General features: G+C 36.7%; 1 protein-coding gene across 2 annotated transcripts; it reads right to left on the bottom strand.

The window, feature by feature from the left end:
• Positions 1 to 352: 352 nt before the first annotated feature.
• On the bottom strand, positions 353 to 17,508 carry LOC116305526 (adenosine receptor A2b). Of its 2 annotated transcripts, none has more exons than XM_031715461.2 (2): positions 17,433 to 17,508; positions 353 to 2,418 (listed from the first exon to the last, which is right to left on the bottom strand). In XM_031715461.2, the coding sequence occupies exon 2, from the start codon at positions 1,864 to 1,866 to the stop codon at positions 583 to 585; it is 1,284 nt and encodes a 427-aa protein (XP_031571321.2). In that variant the 5' UTR covers positions 1,867 to 2,418; positions 17,433 to 17,508; the 3' UTR covers positions 353 to 582. The 2 variants fall into 2 exon arrangements, with proteins under 2 accessions (XP_031571321.2, XP_031571320.2); XM_031715460.2 differs by lacking the exon at positions 17,433 to 17,508 and adding an exon at positions 13,243 to 13,468.
• Positions 17,509 to 22,076: the final 4,568 nt, after the last annotated feature.

Genomic DNA, 22,076 nt, shown 5'->3' with positions numbered 1-22,076 from the left:
AATTGCTTTTTATCTTATTTTTCTATCGCCTCTGTTCTTTGAGTACAAAGTTTAACCAAACCAATGTGAATATACGCGACATGCTGGATAATGTTTGAGGGTTTATCGTTAAATGTCCTTGCACTATCTCTGAACAAGTCTGGCCCCTCTTCTTAGACTATCCTGTAGCGTAACAAATCCATGCACGCACATTTAGATTAAACTTCATCATTTCATCAATAATTATTCGCTATCTTTTTTTCTTTTTTTTTTTTTTTTGCTTTCTGGCCATCCTGACCGCCTTTTTTCCGCAGTTTTTCATTTCCTTGGTCTTTTCCTTCGTTAAATATTTATTTCATCACAAGACTGTTTTTCTATTTCCTGTAGATCATATTTGTTTTAGTTTTCTTTTCCTCTCCACCAGCCCGATTAGTTCTCGGAGATCTCTTTTATCTAGTCATGTTTTAGTGTCCTTGTATTTTGAATGGTCGGTATTCCAACGATAATAGGTGTCATTCCGCAATGTGCACTTGAAGATGTTTCCCTGTTCAAATCTACCATCTATTATTAGCATACAACAACTTATTCAGTTCACTCAGTATTTCATAGATAAGTATTATATTCACCGTAACTCTGTTTCTCTCTTCCCTGTGGACACGAGGATTCTAGCAGCTCTACCTGTAACTGTAGTTTATCATTGCAACTCAAAGGTTCTCTAGATCTGCTCGTTGATGCAATGCTGTCAGTTTTTTGTAAATCTTTAGGGTATGTTTCATTTTGGTTGGGCTCGGGTGAGGTCTCGCTACGACTTCCACTGAAGCTCCTCATGGAGAACATTCGCACCACCGTGCTGCTCTCATTATCAGGTAGTTCACTTCGCTTTGCAATAGAATTGAGGCTTCGTGAGATAGCACTGACTGACTTTCTTATCCTCAAGCAGTCGTAGATCCCACATAAAGTGTTCTTGACTGCTCGATTACGGAAAGAAAAAAGAAAAGGATTAAGTGCTGAGTTTAGATAGCCAAGCAATAGAAGTGGTGGATATACGTGAGGAGGTATACTGAAGAAACATGACTCGCATAAGTTACTGATGATTGAGACAGTACTATATGGAACCCAACAGAAAACAAACACGAACACGAACAAGGAAATTGTTTTGGCAGCCCTAATGTTATGCATGTATTCCTTGTGGATTTTGGGTCGTCCAAAAGTGCTGGAACAGATCCTCTGTTGCTGTAATGGGTGAAGCCGTGCGATCTGGTAGATCTTGATATAAATGGCACAAGTTAGCAACAGAGGTATCACAAAGTTTGTGAATGAAGTGATGGCACTGAAGAGAATTGGCAAAGGAAACAAGCAGCTTTCCTCGTAGATGAACGGTAAAGTAGTGAAAACATCTGCTACGGGTAAAATGGCTACGATGAAGCAATATGCCCACAGGAAAATTATGATGATTATAGCTCTCTTACGGGTCATGAAGCGAGATCTCCGAAAGCGATTCAAAGGATCGCTCAGTGTTTTATACCTATCGACACTCAGAGCAAGAAGCGTATTGATGGAAGTTGGGACTGTAAGAAGATAAGCAACTATCCAAGCTTTGCATAGAGCTTCATCATGGTACCATTTTCCGGCTGTGATGAGAATTTCTGCATCAAATGGCATGGCAAAAACTGCAGTTACCAAGTCGGAGAAAGCCAGTGAGAGTATAAACAGATAAGTAGGATTCCTGCGGAGTTTTCTGTTGAAGCCAATTGCACAGCAAACAAGAACATTTGCGAGCGTTGCAACTATGATGATGATACAGTACAAGCCCGCAAACATGTATCCGTACCATTTCTCGAAATTCAGGATATGTGTGCCAGTTCCATTCGTTGCATTAGCCATCATTTTTGAGTAAAATACACCTGAAGTCTGAAAATATTGCTCAAAGTTCCTCGGGATTGTTGAAATGGTGATCCAGATTTTCAGCCCTGGTTTTTAACCGCTCACTAACACACCTCCTATTTCGAGTCTCTTCTTTGCGTTCACTAGAGGATGCTAAAATTTTGCCCGATTACTGCTGATTAATGCAACACCTGCTACAATTAACTCAAGCACCTTGAAACAACCTTAGGAGAAAAAGTTTCATGACGTAACTGACCTCATTAATAATCATTTAAGACGATCCTCTAAGATACAGCAAGACTTGGTGAAGAATATTCTAGAGTTTATTTGGAAAGACAAAAAAATCCAATGGTTAGAGTAGTTACTGGGTTGAACGGGAAATCGATTGAGCAACCCTGATCTGTTGTTGTTGTTGGGTTTCGAAGTCCTTCAGGAAGCAAGCAATTGTAGATATTTAATGATGATGGAGCACGAAGTCTTGTTCGCAGCCAATGCGATGGTACTTGTTACTGAGGAGACTTTAGTAGCAAGGGTATTGCCAACGTCATAAGATCTCTGTAAACGGAAGAAAAAGACGTGAGATGAAATTACAAAACAGACAGATCTAATGGATTCGTGTTTGTCATTTCTCTTAATAGTTCAGTCGTTGTCTGCTTTACGTGTGATTTGTGCAAATCCTTAATCCACTTACTGCTAAGTGATCATCGAATTCCTAGTCATAGAAAAATTAATTAATAATCAAATCTAATCTAGAGTTTTTAATTGATGATGATTGGACCAAACAATTAATGAGGATTCTTTTGCGATCGCGATAATCATTCATAAAGCGCCACTTGGTCAAGAACCACAGCCACCTTAAAAATGTACTTGAAAAATATGGCCCGCCTCTTACTCTAGCTGAGCTACAATTCGTGGCCGACTCAATTAAAAGCGACCTATTATAAACAATGTTCAATTAAAGCTTAAAGACTGTTAATTTGTTTTGCAAGCCTACTTAAATCAAATCTTTTTTCCGTTCCGTAAGAACCGGATGAATACGTGTACAATAAACATCATGGATTCTCGCGGCGAGCAAGTTCATCAATGGCCATGAAATTTATTTTATTGCTTGTGCAGTCGGCGCCAAGGGTTATTTTTAATACTTCTTACGAATACAAGTTCCTTATAATATAATAAAAGTACAATCATGTAGGGCTTTTAAAAGGTGGAAATATTAAAGCAAACAAGTTCATCGGAAAGGTGACCTTAGAAAGACAATGTAATATGAAACATTTATACTCAAGAACTGACCTGATGATGTTGTCGAGATGACAACAAAACGTCGTCTTGTTTCATTTTCATATAAAATTGGAAAGAGCGGGAAAATAAATAGAGAATAAGTGAATTTGAAAATACGATTACAATAACTTGAAAACGTTCTTCCTTCGCTATTTATTGAAGCATTTTTCAAATGGTTAATGGTAGCAACACGCTAAGGATATTTCATGATAAACAAAACACCGGTGTGTTGTACGACTTTTCATCCAGAACTTTCCCTTAAGCCAACATACTAACTGCGTAACAACGAAAAAAACAAGAAAAGTGCACTGTTACGCACGAGTTGCAAGGAAACACGTAAGATCCAGTGAATTGTTGTCAAATGTGTTCCAAATTAATAACACCAAAACTAAGGTTAGATACAAATATACGATTGAACTAGACAAAACTTAACGTAGTCTAAACTAACTTGACCTAATCATTACAAACAGTTCGATAGCTTGCCTCCAGAGCTTTTATAGTTCTTGTTCTTTGTTCTTCTTCTTCTTCTTCTTCTTCTTTTCTTCCTCTTCTTCTTCTGTGCAGTACTCTGTTGACCAGCTATTGGAACGGTAGACAACTTGATGACTTATGCTAAATGAAGGCTTGTACTTTACAAAGGCTAAACTCACTACAGCTCTGGCTGTTCTCATATACCTAACTTATTTCTAAATATAATCATTACATCATTCCAGAATGCTCTTTGTAAAGAAGCTTCTACAGGGTTCTAGACGGTTACAGAATGTTCTCGAATGTTCTACTTGGTTGAATTAACAACTAAACAACTAATGATGGTAATCGAACTGAGTGGAGTGCAACTTGGACCATAATCATACAAGTGATTACAAAATTGCACATCACAAGCATGGTTTTTGTCCAAAATTTACCATTTCGGCGCTAGCCGTCACGGGGTATAAATTGTTTTAGATTGTGTTACGGTCACCAAAAAGTTCGGACATTGTTCTAGAATTTCCGTACAAATGTACTGACGTTCTCTAAATACAAGTGAATGATCATTTTTCTAGCTTGATTGAAGCTTTTCTTACTGCTGTTAAGATAGCTAACTAAAGGAATCTATCTAAATTTTCTCTTTAAAGTCAGTGAATTTGTATGGAAATCCGAGAACGATGTCCGAACTTTTTGGTGACCGTAACGCAATCTAAGCTAGCGCCGAAAATGGTGAATTGCACGACACGAAGTTCAATTACCACTTAATCATATCTCTTTGTAATCATACACAAGACTACATGACTACATGAAAAATACAATTACAGTTTAGCCTTTTTGTTATAAAATCTATCAAAAAGTGTGAAAATGTCCCAATTTACAGAGAAAAACACTTTGCAAACGCGTTGAAAAGGCTTGTTTCATTCTATTCTCTGATTGGCCGAATAGAAGAATTCTGTTCTGTGATTGGCTTCTTTCAAAAAGATGCGATTAAGGGCTCAAAAGGATGCGATTAAGAGCTCCTAAGAATGCGATTGGGGAATAATCGCACTCCTATGAACCAATCAGATTGCAGGATTTGGTAGTGATTACAAAAAGATATAATAGATGCAATAATAACAGCACGCTTTGATCTAGATAACTTAGGGAAATCAAATCCCCCTCCTCCTACACCCAATCACAGACAGGACATGCGCGCGCAGGGAGGCTCGATTAGTAAGCAGCTTTACTATCCATTTAGCCATTTAGTTGATGATCCTCGTGGTATAATGTTGGTTATTCACGAAAATCACTACCTCCGCGGACGAACAAGTACTTAGTGCGTATTATTATCTCGTTTAGGCTTTCCGTGACAAACAACCGTGAACGAGCGCTCGTTAAAACCCAGCAGAGATTACCGGTATTCTCCGCTTCCGCGACCGAATAGAGACCGTCTGCGGAAACAAACTGTATACAGTAAACAAGATATGTTTTTGTAGGTCGTTCAGGAGGTGGTTCCTGTATTTTCTAGCTGTTTGAGCTGTTGGATACCAGACCTTGGCTGCATAGCTATGCTAACCTTATAACCACTGTAAAGACGACTGAAACTAGTCTGGTGTTAGCGATCAATTTTGAAACTATAAGAAAAGTAAACCAATTACACTTATTTACTAACAAGTATTGAACCCTAGATTACTGAAATTATTTGTTTATCCTAAGCTATTTTGTAGTCGAACATACACGATCAAACTGTCAGTTTTGAGCAAAGCCTATAACTTCACCATGAGACAATATTTGTATGATTTTTAACTGATATTTTCATTACACGTTCCCGTCAACTACCAATGCAACAAGGCGGCTATTTCTAAAATAATCAACCTTACTACTGACCACCACTTGCTATGTTTTTTTATTGCATTATTGGTTTTTACTCTCGAGGCTCTAATGGCAAACAACATACGTCTTTATTGAGGCAGAGATAACCTGAACTACAAGCTCTTAGCGGAAGAACTTCGATGAAAAAAGCGATAAACCAGTGTTTATTAGATTTCTCGTCATTAATGTAGATATTTGAATGGAGATTGAAATCAAGGAAGCACTTCACTGCTTTATTTGTGTTCCATCACTAAGGGTCTCAGTTCTTGCATCCTATATCATCCATTATCTATATTTGAGGTGGTCACCTTTATCTCCGGGAATCTCCGACTTTTAAAGTTTGTTCTATAGCTTTACATATGTATTACTGAAGTACTTTTATGAGTCTAGCTGCTTATGAATTTCTTAGTTGATCTCCTTCCATACAGCTGTTGTCTTGGCAAGAACTAAACTAACAGTCAACTGACATTCTTGTATTTAATACGGATTTCTTATCGTCTTGTTTTTACGTACCCATAACTCTTTGCGTACCCATAACTCACAAAATCAGCTAACCAATCAGCTTTTAAGGAGTCAGGCGAGCTCGCGTTTATGCACGAAAGTTCCCGCCAAAATCACAGGTACCCCAATAACCATAAATCTCATCAGGTTCCAACATAAAGGTCTCAAAACACGACTTTGGCGCACTGCGCAGAGTTCTTGACCGAGTTTCAAGAACGTGTTTGTTTGTATGCGATTCTAGTTCGATATTACAAAACTTGAAAAAGATTGGTTAAACGATTTACCAATGTACATGTATAGCAGCAGTGAAGTATGTCAAGTCACTAAACCTTACGGGATACTTAAGATAATGATGGATCATAAAGAACCTTCTTTTCCAACCTGACATATTAGGTTTTTGAACTGATTTTTGATATTGAAGATTTTTTGAATCAATATTATTAATTCCCGTGAAAACCAACACATAAACCAATCACTTTGACAGTAAATAATGACTAATGCTAATTAAACAGAACAACAAGGTGATAACATCAAATCGTCTACGGCGTAGCCTTGATAAATAGGTTTTTTGACTAATACTGATCACTATTATTTTGATGTGTCCATAAATATTACCTTCGAGTCAGTAAGCCAAGTGATGTCGCTATTCCAACATGGCCAACAAAAAACAGAGCAATTATATCCAATTAAAAATATCCGCAACTCAGTCAGCTGTCAAAAAAAGCTACAAATTTCTGAAAGAATTGTTTTTTCCGATGCCCCCTTGAGCGGAACCTTACTATACTGAATCCTGACAGTTAGACATGGAAATTGAAAGTAGCCGATTATCATTATGGAAGTTTTTCTAGCAATTAGACATTTCAAAAACAGCCGCCGACAGAATTGAAAAAAAGTTTTGTGTAGTTATATTGATTCCTTGTTTGATAGGCAATAGTCGTCTTGATCAGTTTTCGCAACACACATTAAATAGTTATTGAGCGAATCTTTTAAAATATTGTGGATTTTTATACCCTGCGAGCAGATATTTTTTTTCTGACCCTCCGTTGGGCTGGCTGGCTGACTACCTTTTTTCTCCCCGACCAGCCAGCCCAACGGAGAGTCAGAAAAAAAGCTCACTGCTCGCAGGGTAGGATTTTTAGCGCTGCCCTGCAGAGAATTTTTTAGTTATAAAGTAAGTGCGTTCAAGAGTGGGGCTATGGTAGGATGTCAAATACATCATCGTCGTTATAAGTAACTTAACTAGTATTTTAGTAGAATCATAGGCTTTTGACTGATACTTATTATTTCATTTTATTACTTTACTTATTATTTTATATAATCGTTTCTTACCTATTCCTGTTAATTATAGTCATTGATACAAAACCGTTCTCATGTATTTGGTGATGTTATTTCTAAAAAAAGTTCTAAAGGGTTTAAAAAAGAAAAAGGTTTATATTTCTATTTTTGATCTATGGCATGAATTATGCCTGTAGATGCCATGTACTGATGCAACGAAGTGACGTACAATATTCCTTCTTCCGGTATATGTTGGTTGCTTTTTCCTAGCCTCTTGTGCTCTTTCGTAACCACTATTGAATTCAAGAATTCTTCATTTCTTCATTTCGTTTAAGTGACCACAAACGCTTGTTTCAAGTCGAGGTTAACCTTGATGTATTTATACATATTTACTGTATTTTATCAACCCCAACCTCGATTTGGTGCTATCGTTTCGTAATCAATCGAAGGAATTAGGAAAATGTCTATTTGTGTTGTTGTTATTTTATCTCTGATTCAAAATTTTTAGTACAAATGTCAATTTATGCATTAAGTAAAAAAAATAAACCTCATTCCAAACCCAACAGAGATTGAATATAATTACTGAGGATATTCCCAACAGCTCTTAGCGGGAGGTCAGAACAATATTTATTACGAGTTCTTTAGGATAAGAGCCCCTAAATGAACTCCAGTGCTCAGTAAACTCACTTAATGCATAATACCAATACAGATAAAAAATTACTGCGTTAAGTATTCTGTTATGACCTTTAACTTTTTTCAAGGAAGCGTTAAAATTTGAAAGCTTTGTTTTTAAACTAATAAACCAGCTCCAATCCCGCAGTGCTTTATTTTTTCATTATTTTCCATTTCTCTTTCTTTCACCGATTCGTGATACGACTGCTCATAAGTTGAAAATATATTTACATTTCCGAAAAAATTCTAAAAATAAAAATAAATCGAACAACAAGTTTGCGACTATCAGACCTCTTATTGTTCTGTTTCAAGTTCTTATATACTCGCACACATTGAAAATGTTTACCAAAACATACCTTTATAATACCAAAAGTTCATCGGATATGAGCCATGAATCAACACTGTAATACCTGCATTTCCTTACTAACTAGTATACTTCTAGTACGTACCCCATTCATCTGACAACGAACTGTTACTAAATGCCAGCTCTCTGATTTCCTGGAAGGTTTTGCCGGACTGGATGGTGATTTATTTACCTTGCCGATTGCCACGGCTGCGCGACTGTGATGCGCAATAAAGGTCAAACTGGTCAAACTGGTTTAATTATCTAAATATATCCTATAGTGATAAATATAGGTGTAATGGCTTGATTATAATTATGGACCATGAAATAAATATCCCTCGAGGCATTTTCAGTTTTAAGTGTAAATACAACAAAATGTTCGCAGCTTGAAGATAGCGCGCGATACTACACAGAAAATAAGACTCTTCGATGCAAATTACGATCCGCGGATCAATCAATCAATTTAGTTCTCGGCTATTCTTAGAACAGCGTTCAGGGATTATACTGATAGTACTACACAACAGGTATACTAGCATCCGATACTCTATGTAAGAACAAGTCCATTTGTTTGTAACAAGAAAGAATAAGAAGATCTTGAATGAGAACTCTAGGGCTCGATTCATCGAGAAACGGACGAAATGACGTCATCACGACGTTTATCTTAATGAACACAAGCGTTTATCAATACCAATTTCTGATCTCAGTACCAAACACAAGGACAAGTTTCCATCGATACCACTTAGATTCCCCTCGCGAACCCCTAAGTGAACTGTTTGACACTTGAGCGCGCTACGTGGACTGATCTAATCTCGCGCATTTTGCTGAGGTTTTCTTTAATTGCGACAAAGAATATACAATTTAAGTACATGCTCTTCTAAACGTTTAAGTGTGTGTTACTAAGGAAGACAGGCTTATATATATTGTACCTATACGAGATCTGTTCAAAGCCCCCGCTGCGTTGAATACTTTTGATTGATTTATTTGCCGTTGTGTTACATTATCCTTCAGTGGCCTGTGTATATGGTAGGGTATGATACCCCAAAAATCTTTCCTTTTTTCTTCTTTCTTTCGCGTAAATTTAAGTAGTAGTTGCTTTATAGTTGAGAATTTTTCTTTCGCTTGCACTACTTTTGGGGAGCTGGCTTCGAAAACTTTTGTTACTTCAGCTCCACAGCACCTCATAATTATTTTTCTCACTTGATCTATATTTTACTTTCTTTATTTGTTGAAACTTGTAAATTTATCATCTATTTTGTCATTGTAAAGTATATCATGAGTGCAAATAAAGAAAGAAAGGTGTCTATACACACATATATATGATCGTGAATAGTATTTACCTTTTCTCCAGTTAAAATAAAAATAAATATAGATTAACCAGCTCAGTGCTATTTCTATTCGTGTAAGTTTATTTCAGCACACGTCTCGTTCGAGCTATCAACAGTTTTTGCTCAAAATCAAGTCGATAATAACAAGTTCACACGAGAAACGGTTCGTCTACCAATATAACAATCTTTCTATGAGGATATGTGTTTCTGACGACAGAGAGAAAGAGAGAGAGAGAGAGTCTAATTGTAAATTTTTTCATCGTAATATCTGTTGATACACATGAAGTGCTGATAGATAGCCTATGCCTTTTATTAGTGACACCAAACGACATTGACACCAAATCAACTCGACCATCTTGTTGTAATTACAGTTATAAAGATATGATAATGACAGTAATTGTCATTAAGATAGCGATCGTACAATCACCTACGGTCTCTCAGTAATGACTGTGATAGTTATGGTCCGCTCTAGATATGATTATGATACTCAACGAACATGGTCATGGCTGATATTCATGATAATACTGTATAAATCTGATCTCATCTGTAGCCTGTGCTTAAGGCTAGCTGCAGACGCACGATAATCTAAATAGTTCAGTTGATTTCCCTAAGTCCCATTATTGTTATAACAATTTATAGGAAGGAAGCTTCATCACCAAGTGTTTGTAACTTTACTGATGTTTCGGACATTAGTCCTTATTGATTAACGTCCATCAATCATCCTCATTGACTAGCTGTGGCAATGCACCAATACAGTCCCAGCTAGTAAGGCTAGCTCCGCTACTCATTCAGTTCTCGGTGATAATTGTTGTTGATAGGGAAGATTACACGAAAATTACTTGTACGACAAACATGATAAAATTATTGATCAAGATAGAAATAGATGGTCTGGAACGTGCTTAGGCTAGCTAACAAACAAATAACTAAGTGGACTAAGTGATAATGGACCTTGCTCACGCGGCAGCCATGTTGACTTGAACAATAGATTTTCCCACAAGTAGCCTCGCAATTAAGTACTTGAGAACTAATTTATGCGGGTCAAACAAAGGTTTTCATTTTCATGAGAATAAACATAGTTGCCGCGTTAGGAAGGCCTGTGAGTGGCAGAGTGGTTTTAGTCGAGTGGGACTGAACGAAAAGGCAAAGTCGTTGGCCTTACTGTAGCAGTACCGTATCTTACCGTAACCGTAAATTAGGCATTGTGATTGGATGAATAACTGAGAGAAAATGGGAAGCCATTTCGATGTTACTGCATGTCGTAAAGTGTACGTGCTGTAAGTCAGTACTGTATGCTTCCCACATATATACGTTAACCATTCTTATGGGAAGCCTTTTCGATGTTACTGCATGTCATACCGTGAGCGCGCTGTAAGTCAGTGCTGTATGCTTCCCACATATATACGTTAACCATTCTTATGGGAAGCCATTTCAATGTTACGGCATGTCATACCGTGAGCGCGCTGTAAGTCAGTACTGTATGCTTCCCACTCATAGGTTAACCATTCTTATGGGAAGCCATTTCAATGTTACGGCATGTCATACCGTGAGTGCGCTGTAAGTCAGTGCTGTATGCTTCCCACATATACAGTCAATTCAAAAAACTTTGTCGTCGACCGGCTCAAGCCTACGCGACTGGACCGAAAGGAATGTGGGTAAAATTCACTGAAGCGGTTAAATATTCGTTCTGAATTAATAGTTCCCGCTAGAAATAAGATATTAATGGCGAGAAACAATCCATCAAATGCATGTCTTTGGGTTTAGGGAAAGAAAAACAAAGTAGTTATGATTCAGTTCACAATTTCGAAAATGTGAAGGCATTAAAAAAACGTCTCCTCCAACACTTCCCGCTCGCCTACGAAGGTTCGTGCTGTAAACCAGGCATAACTTGTCAGATAAAATTATGGAGTCAACTCGGCTTCAATGATAACTACCCAGAGTTCCTTTCGGTTCAGTCGCGTAGGCCTTGAGTTGGTCGACGACAACATTTTTTGAATTGACTGTATACGTTAGCCATTCTTATGGGAAGCCATTTCAATGTTACGGCAAGTCATACCTTGAACGTGCTGTAAGTCAGTGCTGTATGCTTCCCACTGATATACGTTAACCATTCTTATGGGAAGCCATTTCAATGTTACAGGATGTCATACCGTGAACGTGCTGTAAGTCAGTGCTGTATGCTTCCCACTGATATACGTTAACCATTCTTATGGGAAGCCATTTCAATGTTACGGGATGTCATACCGTGAGTGCGCTGTAAGTCAGTGCTGTATGCTTCCCACTGATATACGTTAACCATTCTTATGGGAAGCCATTTCATTGTTTCGGCTTGTCGTACCGTGAGTGCGCTGTAAGTCAGTACTGTATGCTTCCCACTCAAACGATAACTATTCTCATGGGAAAATGTTTTTCACTCATATGTATATGAAAATCGCTCTAGAACTTACATTTACTGATATCCAACACATACCTGATATACTATCAATAGCACTAAAACAGCTTTCCATTATCTAGCCAGCCATATCATTCTTAGTTTGTTGAACTATTATTGATTGTGTCTGTTTTTTATCTACACCCTGTCAAATTCCTTTTATAGCTTCAATGTCAATACATTAATATACGCGCGCAAATATCTTAAGTATATTTACAGGACTGATATCTGAGTTCGAGTCATGTTGAAAGTCATACTAACAGATGTCTACATGTTAAAAGAGTCTGGATTATATGATACCTTGATCTTGTAGCCAATCAGAACACAACAAGGCGCACGTGAATAGTCATGTTTTTGAGTCAAATCTGACAAAACCCACTTAAACTTTAAATAAAATTATGTGTAGAGCTTTTTGTTTCAAGTAAAGTGTACATTATTCTACAGGAAATATCTTTCTAGTTAAAGTTTTTAATGCCAATAATGACCATCTTAATCGTATCTATCGCTAGGCAACCACCCTTGGTGTAGTAGCCCTACGGGCTCAAGGCAATTTTTTACTTTATTGATTTATAAGAACTTTCGTGTCAACAAAACTGATGATAGACAAAAAAATCGATAATATTGAACAAGCTTATGCAACTTTTCTTGGACTTTGAGACGGTTTTTTCGTTCTTCAAGATACAATCAGAAATAGCAATAATAATAATAATAATAATAATAATAATAATAATTTTATAAAAAAATAAAATAATAATAATAATAATAACAATAATAATGATGTTGATGATGATGATGTTTATTACTTGTATTGCACAATTCCACGCAATAACATGATCAATTGCGCAAAATCGAATATGGAACATATATTACAGTTGCAGAAATATCGACGTTCTTGTAGAATCTAAGGCTGAAATACGGTTTGTGCACTTGAAGGTGCGTACTATATCATATACCCTAATTCATCTTCTTTAAATTTATTTTCACTAGATTGTAATACGAAAAGGGCATTTTGATTAGACAACATTTGAATAAACATTGCACGATAGAAATCAACGCTTAAAAAGAAGAACTATATATATGCATTGATGGTTTTTATCGCATGTTTTCGCTGCGAAAACCCAGCAAAGTAAAGTTTTCTGCACACTAAATCAATATGTGAAAAAGTTGGTTTTAGTCTATCGATATATATTTGACATTTAGAAACACGAAAGCAATGCATTTAATACATATATACTTACTATGAAGTGTGTCAGCTTGAGTTACAACTGCCTCTATCTCTTTGCCATTGTCTTGTATACTTATCGTTAACATAGGCCAACCTATTCACAATCTGATTCTTTTTTTCAAAAGTCTTTTTCTTTCCACTGAATACTGGTTTTCTTCGAGGCAATCGATAAAACAAAAGCTTTTTGCCTTGGGTTCAAGACAGAATAAAGTGTTTAAAAAAACCCAATTGGTCTATCTAACTAGACCGTCGGACCACAGATAATGACTAGCTTAAGGCGATGTCACTCAATATACTCGATACACAAGGGATTTGGAAATAGCGTGTTACTAATGGTAATTACGTATAAGTCTGTTTTGCTTTACTTTGTGTAGAATATTTAGGAGTCAATAGAAGGGTAAAGACCCTGTTAATGGAGAAACAATCTGTGGCGTCAGTCGTTTACTTGATGGTATCTCACTCAGAACACACACTCCATGTTCTTATCTATGCTCTTTCACCCGCCAGCATTTTTGTTGATTAGATGCAGTTGATGTTTTTTATCGATTAATAGGTACCGACCAAAAAAGCATAATTAACATAGAGAGAGCATTAAGCAGAGCGTGTTGAACATTTATCTTTTAAAACACTAAAAACTAAAAAACTAGACATTCTATCAATTGACTTCATACGATACTATATCTCACTCTACCTTGAAACTAATGCTTTTTTCCTTTCAAGTACGAAAATTATGTTTCATTTTGATTTTTGGGAACACACGAGTAACTGCACTGTGATTGGCTAAATACCCTAGTGTCGTGTTAGTGAAGTGGTCTTGTTTCAAGAGGACCGGATCCAGCCGATTTATTTTTGATATGTAGGCTTAAGAAAACTTGATCGATGTGATATTGATTGTTTGTGGTCTGTGTGGATGAAGAAAGAAACCTTTGATACTATAGTTCGTGGTCGTATTGACCTGATACTACACGTGACATGTTGAATATTGAGCACAGTATTCAGTATTTATAAGGTCAGGGTGATACAAATGGGAGATAAAAAACAAAAAGAAAGAATAAAGTGATAGACGCATGTGGCAGGTGGATGGTAAGATTATCGAGATTTTCATTGATTCACTAAAAAGATATAAAGAAAAAATAAGTATCTCTCAATCATCAGTTACTGGCGATCAAAAGAGATAAAGACTAGATAGATACGTTCCGTTAAAGTGCCTATCACCCTTCTGACAATATTCTCAGTATTGATTCTACATGGGGTAAGATGTTGAACAATCCGAAAATAATTCATAGTTTGAGTGCGGCTTCTTGAAGTTATAAAATAATGTTTTTCCATGTCATATGCTAATGCGGTGACGTATGAGGAGGCATTTATGGGTATTTGTTGTTCCTTGTAATTCCAAACACGGGCTTCTATGTAAAAACTCACTTGCCATAATTTTATAAGAGCAATGGGGAAAGCAATGACGTATTTCAAATGTAACTTATCTGTGCCAGTAATGTTTTGTATATTAAATGATTACTCCTCATACGTCACAGCATTAGCATATGGCATGGAAAAACCTTTATAACTTCAAGAAGCCGCATTCAAACTATACATTTTTTTCGGGTTATTCAATATCTTACCCCGTGTACAATCAATACTATGAATATTGTCAGAATCGTGATAGGCACCGTTTAATCAAGAATGGAAAAAGAAATGGAAAAATTAACAAAAGATTGAAGGAATGGATGAATGGATGGATGGATGGATGGATGGATGGATGGATGGATGTATGGATGGATGGATGGATGGATGTATGGATGGATGGATGGATGGATGGATGTTTGGATGGATGGATGGATGGATGTTGGATGGATGGATGGATGGATGGATGGATGTTGGATGGATGATGAATGAATGAATGAATGAATGAATGGATGTTTGGATGGATGGATGTTTGGATGGATGGATGGATGGATGGATGGATGGATGGATGGATGGATGGATGGATGGATGGATGGATGGATGGATGAACGAGTAAATTAATTCATTCAGGAGAGGAATTTGTTATCTAACTTATTTCCACGGTCAACGTACCATCTTTTTCCTTGTGTGCAAACGTTCATGACTAGCAACAACAGAAAGAGAACTAGAAGAGACGATCTTGTACGCGTATAATTCCGTTAAAAATAAACCGTGTTTTTGTACCGGTTTTTCGGCTTGAGATCAGTACTTTTTTTTTCTTTCCGCCCCTTCGTTAATGTGTTTTTAGCCTCATATTTCTGTATCTTTATATTTTTATGAAGATTCAAGATCCAGTATCGTGATAATATGGGTAAACATTAATCCGACCCTATTCAGCTCTTCCTTATTTCAAAAAGGAAAGTCTCGTAAAGTTATCTATCAGGCGTGTGTGAGCCGGCGGAATCACAATGATAAAATTCAATCCTCAAAGTATCCTTAGTAGAAAGCTTTGTTTCCAATAAATTCATAAAATTGCTTTGATAGACGTTATTTATTGCATCTCCTTGTAGTAGGGGAGATGATTTAGTTTTGTTTTGAGGATTTCAACGCTTCTTAAAAATAGGTTAAATGTCAAGGCAGAATCTCACCTGTTTGAGATTCAGTGAGATTAGTGGCGATCATAATCGGTGTCTCTGACTGTAATGTTCCATGATACCTTTGTCAGTGATTATGATTATCAACGTTATGAATTCTCTTTGCACGCATCAATGGATTGGAACTAAACCGAAATCCGTGGTCAGTCCATGGTCATGTAATACCGTTTTATCGAAACACGTAGAAGTAAATAAGAATAGCTTCATTCGGGTATAAAGCACGTATAGTTTAAACGTGTGTAAGGGATTTAATAGACTACTTCTACGATACAGTGGTCACCTTGGATCGCAAAGCAATGTGGCGCGTCAAGGGGCTAAAGGAAACAAAGACCGCGTATAATATGCAGAGTTTCGTTTGTGTGTCTTTCTTCTATGGGTAAAGGTGAAAGATGCGACGTTTTGGGCTGTAATAATGGAGATATAGAGAACAAGATCCAAGATGGTCGCCGTATCTTGGAAGTACTCTATTTTCTGCGCAAGTGTTAATCTGATTGGTTGAAATGTAATGCGGAGCAATACTGTAATCTGATTGGTTGAAATGTATCATGGAGTAATACTGTAATCTGATTGGCTGAAATGTTATATGGAGTAATACTGTAATCTGATTGGTTGAAATGTAATATGGAATAATACTGTAACCTGATTGGTTGAAATGTAATGTGGAGTAATACTGTAATCTGATTGGTTGAAATGTAATATGGAATAATACTGTAACCTGATTGGTTGATGTGCAAAGTAGAGCGCATGTTGTGTGATGGGTAATCCGATGTAGACTTTAAGAATATATTATATAGAAGCTACCAGTATTTGAAGCACATTTTTCATTAAAAGCGTTTTAGATGTGATATGACTTTTTATTTATTAAACTACCAGAGAAATATTTCAAATAGTCAGCCCTTCCGGAGCCCTGGTCAAAAAGTGCGCAGCAGGCATTCGTTCTTAGTCTCTTAAACGTCGTTACTAATGAAAAGTCCTAGCTATATCCGCAAAAATGACTGGACGACAAGACTGTAGTCATGTGACCGGTAAGAGGTTGAAATGATATGTCGGATCAACTAACGACATAAGAGCCGACATTAGCCGGAATATGATCCAACTCGATAGCTGAGTATATTGTCTGTTAGTTCAATCTACTAACGTTATCTTACGAACAAGGTTTTTTTTTTGTAACTTGGAGATCAATAAGCTGAGCACTAAGAAAATATTTCCTTTCCTAACGAAATTTTGTTCGACGAAAGCTTCTTAAAATTCGAGTCTCAACGAACTTAAGACAATAAAATACTTAATAGTTTTATATATTGCAAAGTAATCTTATTATACAAAAGGATTATAAAGCTATATTGCTAATGCTATTGCTTCACATAACCAAAAACCATACTAGACACTAGACTATATCATTATGGCTAACAGTCTTTTTGGCCGCTTAATCTGCTTAATATCTTATCTTTTTTCTGTCGGCCTCCCTGTAAAGCGGGGCTTTGAACAATTCATTTTTTTTAGAATACATCGAATACAGTAACGAGCTTTTCCAAACAATTTGAATGGAAATAGTGTTGCATTATTAGCGATAGCCAAACGTATCAGTGTTTTCTTCCATTTTCTAACTCACCTTTAAGAGGAAACTCTCTTTGAATGAAAACTGCACCTGACAAACGGATTAACACGAGCTGCGAGCAGTAACCGATTGACTTACAGTAACCGATTGACTTACAGTAACCGATTGACTTGCACATTAGATGCTTGATCGTGAAACTGACCAGCATACTAAATAAACGACACTTTTTGACGAATTGAAGATTTACCTCGGCTGTTCTCGAAAATCAATTGTTAAAAGAACAACGAATGGTAGATAGGAATGCACAGTAGGATATTGGTTATTCTATTGATTCTAATGCTTAATACCTTATTAAAAATCCCCAGGAAACTAAGCACGTTCAATCAATTGCGTTTTGTTGCAAGATTTTCTCTTTAAAACGGAACCAAACTTCTAAAGAAAAAGAATTTTTTTTTGGTCTTCATTCTTTTGTACTGTTTATTTATTAAAGCAGGGACACGTTCTTCGTGTTCTCGCCGTATGCAATAACGTTTGAATGCATCACCTGTTCCCAACCACAAAAGGTGTTCGCCCACACCACAATCTGTCATAATATTACCGCATATTAATATCAACGTGTTTATTTTACAGGCAACTTTTGACTTTATTACCTTAAGAACACACTGAACGATTTAAGATGATTAACCTAGAATCAAGAATGTCTTTGTATTTGATACAATCCAGAGTGCCCAGCAAGGTACCCAAGTGTTTATGTTTAACTTTGTTCAATAAGTACAACATTAGGTGGGAGAGAGAATCTCTTGTTTGTTTATCCCATTGCGGTGTCCGTTGTGGCTCCCAGATTTCTGAAAAGCTTCATAAATACACATACAACAAGTTTCTAAAAAAGAGACTCACTTTCCGGAAAGAAATTTCTCAGTGTAAAGACTTTTCTCCGGCTTTTCATAATTACAGTAACTGTTTACTATTTACTGAAAAAGTTTCTTAATCACAATTAAATTCTTTTAAACCGAAATTTCATGCTGATCAGTAATCTAAAATGAAAGAAAAGAGAGAGAGAGAGAGAGAGAGAGAGAGAGAGAGAGAGAGGGGGGGGGAGAGATTGTGGTTCCCGAAGTGATTTTTAGATGTTCACGATTGAAGACACCCAACGAGCTTTTGAAAAACGAGAAGCGAAAATCAAACTTTGTACAGTACATTTACAACTTTTATCGGGTATCAATCAGGAAGGAAAATTACGGAACCAAAATGCTACCCAAAGAGGAAAGAGCGAACGGGACTCTAGGTCCCATGCTAGGCATTTCCTTTTGACTAACGATATAAATCAATAGAGAATTGTCTTGGAAAATCAATACAGTTATAGTAGTAAAAATTGATAACTAGTGAACTGAGAACGGCCAAAAAATAATCAATGGAGTTCAAACAAACAAAGTCATATGCGATCGATATCATGTTTTTTCTTCACGAATCCCAATTTGTGCATGGTATCGTTTCAGTTACAGAAATATTTTTGAAAATAAATTAGCTGAAATCAGCTATGCAAAATATAATTCTTCTCAGTATTTATTGAGGAATAATTGATTCAAAACCAAGCTTAAGATATATTTTTTAAAAGAAATTTTAGTTGAATATACGTTATGCAATATATATATGTGTATTTAGACTGTCACTCAGGTATTAAAGGCGCCTTGAGGCTAGAAATGCGCCATACAAGCATCTACATATTATTATTATTATTATTGCCCAGAACGCCGTGCATTGCAGAAAAATGTACACTTACCGTTTTCTTCTTTGAGTAAAACCAATGCCATTTTATAAGATTGTTTTTTTGCTGCTGTAACTAAGTCTTTTTCAATAGTTTCTCTTTACCTACTATTTCGAAAAATTAATATATATATATATATATAAGCTTCCGTGCAAATTTTGAAGGGGATTTTGAAAGTCATCAATGCAGGTAATTCATCGGTTAAATGTGCATGCGCACGTTAGTGGGCTCAATAGGTATTGCCTTATAGAGAAGGTTTTGAGTATAATGATATCAGTAGTCATGTAATGTAATGTTGGAAAAATCAGTCAAGATTTATTATCCGCTTTTTTTGAGTCTGATGATCAGACCCTATAGCTCTCGACAGCAGATTAATACAAATAAACTTCATCACAATGCATACTGACGTGTGTATTACTCTATTAAACACGACGGCCAATCAGAAGGCAGCTAGAGTCAAGTAGAACGGTGGCAAGGCACCAACAATATCATGACAGCGGTAAAATATGAACACTCTGCTTGATGTCTCTTTTTGGAAGACTCGCTAGCGTAGAAAAAATGTCATTCTCAACATAATTCAATTCCTCAGTATATGTGCGCTATAAAACAAGCTGCTGACGTTGACAATGAACAACAAATTTATCTCAAGTGTCGGAAAGATTTATCGCTTCGATCTATCGAAATTAGACTTAATTAATATGAGTAATGACGTCCGCCCTCTTATTTTTAATCTTATATTCTTAAACCTACCGTAAGAAAGGACCTACTCATAGCCTAAGTACTAGATGTTGGCAGTAAAAAACCAAGTACTCGGCATCACATGTGAATATATTTTGCTTACGACCTCAAGGGTCTTTCTCCGGTTTCTCCGGGGGTCTTCTTCCCTCCGCAAAAGTAATACGCTAAATTTCAATCCAATTTGTGAGTTAGCCGTGTCCTGACTTTGATTTCCGAAGAAATCTTTTCTAGGAAAAGGAAAACAGCGCGCGCGCCTGTTGTAGTTTGTATTATTTGTCACAAAAAGCGCGCGCTTTTTCAGATCAATTAGAAGTCAACAAACAAAAAGAGCTAATTATAAGACAGTCTAAACATGAATTTTGCGCAGCTTAGATACTTAATCAAATTATTAACTGCTAATAGTTTAATAAATAATTATCGACGGCAAAGAGAAGCAATAACAAGTGAAAAATATTTAATAATTACTATACATGCTAGACATGGTTTTTGTAGAAATTCCGAATTCAAAATGACTCGTTTTATGAAATATGGAAGATGGCAGCCAACGAGACACGTTTTGCTATATCTCTCAGCTGAGCGCAGAGGTTATTTATTATCTATTTTCATTTCTGGACGCAAGATCCATACTTCGCTCCAGTCCAGACTTGTAAGAGACTTTGTCACACTACAAAACACTGCGAACCGCTGTGGAAAGAGCTCTGTAGGAGAGACTTTGGACTTTATCTTCGCTTCAGGAAACCCTTCGTTGCGTACTTGGACATCTATCGGTATGTTACAATGTCAAGGAAGATACTGGATAACTATTTATCCGAAAAATTTTATAATTCTGGAAAGTATGGTGTTTTGCCTGGATGGCTTTGGACGTGGATTGTTCTAAACACGTGCATGCCACGCCTACCTCAGTGGATAGCCAATCACAGAGATCCTTACATGAGGCTCAAGTTCAGGGAGCTTCCTCTAGGAAGAGTTACCAAGATATGGAACTTGAAATCTGAAGACATGGCGTTCTGCAGGCCAGCAAGTGTGGAAAGAGGTACAGTCTATTACACCTGGGGTGATATCCATCACGCCGCCATTACAAAACATGGTAGTCAAGACAAGCTAGTGGAGTTTCTATTGAAGAAATGCTCACGCGCAAAAAACCACATTGAGAAACATTACTCTTTGTTGGGGCGACCAGAAGAAAGTGTTGCAGTTGTAAGGCCACCAGCAGTTGCCATAACGACAGTGTCTATTTTCAACACTTATGGATTGGCTGGATTTCTACGCTCGTGGTAACCAAGTGGGTTCTCCTTGCATCACGTGATCTATGCAAGTGGTGCAAATGGTTAAATATGGTAATGAAAACGTCATGGTCAAGGTGACAGTCATCATTGCCAAGATATTAATAGTCCACGACCAATACTCAAAACTGCAACAGGAAACCTTTCAGTATGTTCGGTTATCACGCCCATCAACTAGTATATCATTGCTTGCCCATCTCAATTCTACACGGTTCTTATTATCTCACCTAATTTTATATGTACGTAGTGTTAGTGATAGTCTTTAGAGTACTGTAATGTTAAGCATGCACATGCACACGTGGATGTGTTAATACCGAACAACCTCAGAATGTATACATTTGTTAACCTTTATTGAAATGTCACCGCGTGTAAGTGAAAATTCAAAATCGAGGAAACAATCCTCAGTAATTTGGCAAAGAACACTTCAATAAATATAACTGTACGTTGATTGACAGGTTTTCAGCTGTGTTAACAATGACAAGAAGACTACTTGCTTAGGCTAATCAGTACTAATGGACAATCACGGTCTTATGACTTTCACACTACAATAACGAGAATTCACGATACTCTGAGTTTAAACTATTTATTATAGTTTTGATGCTGCAAGCTTGGGGATCATTAATGCTAAAACGATAAACCATCGCTTAAGCTATTTTTTGTCTTTTGGACGCGTCATTTGCGGTCTTCATTTGCAGATTTTGTATCGTTAATTACCTTTTTTTCTACTCGCTTCAGCAGTCAGTATTGCAAACAATACGAAAATTTCATTTTGATTGTTTGCGTTTAGTAAAAAGTCCGGCAAGAATTTCGCATTCTAGTTCCATTTATATATCATGTACGTCTTTAATTTCATTTTGAGTTTAGTTTTTCAAATTGTGGAGTTTTCTAGAAGTTATCACTTTCCAATGTTAA

This window comes from Actinia tenebrosa, unplaced genomic scaffold (genome assembly GCF_029948245.1).
Source record: "Actinia tenebrosa isolate PJP-AT-01 unplaced genomic scaffold, QUT_ActTen_1.0 PGA_scaffold1__47_contigs__length_23844297, whole genome shotgun sequence".
NCBI classification, from domain to species: domain Eukaryota; kingdom Metazoa; phylum Cnidaria; class Anthozoa; order Actiniaria; family Actiniidae; genus Actinia; species Actinia tenebrosa.
Note: the sequence above shows the minus strand (reverse complement) of the source record. Positions and strands in the feature narration are given on the sequence as shown.

What these genes read in the sequence shown, in the direction of transcription:
- LOC116305526 (XM_031715461.2), bottom strand. Translation starts at nt 1,866, where the DNA reads ATGATGGCTAATGCAACGAATGGAACTGGCACACATATCCTGAATTTC.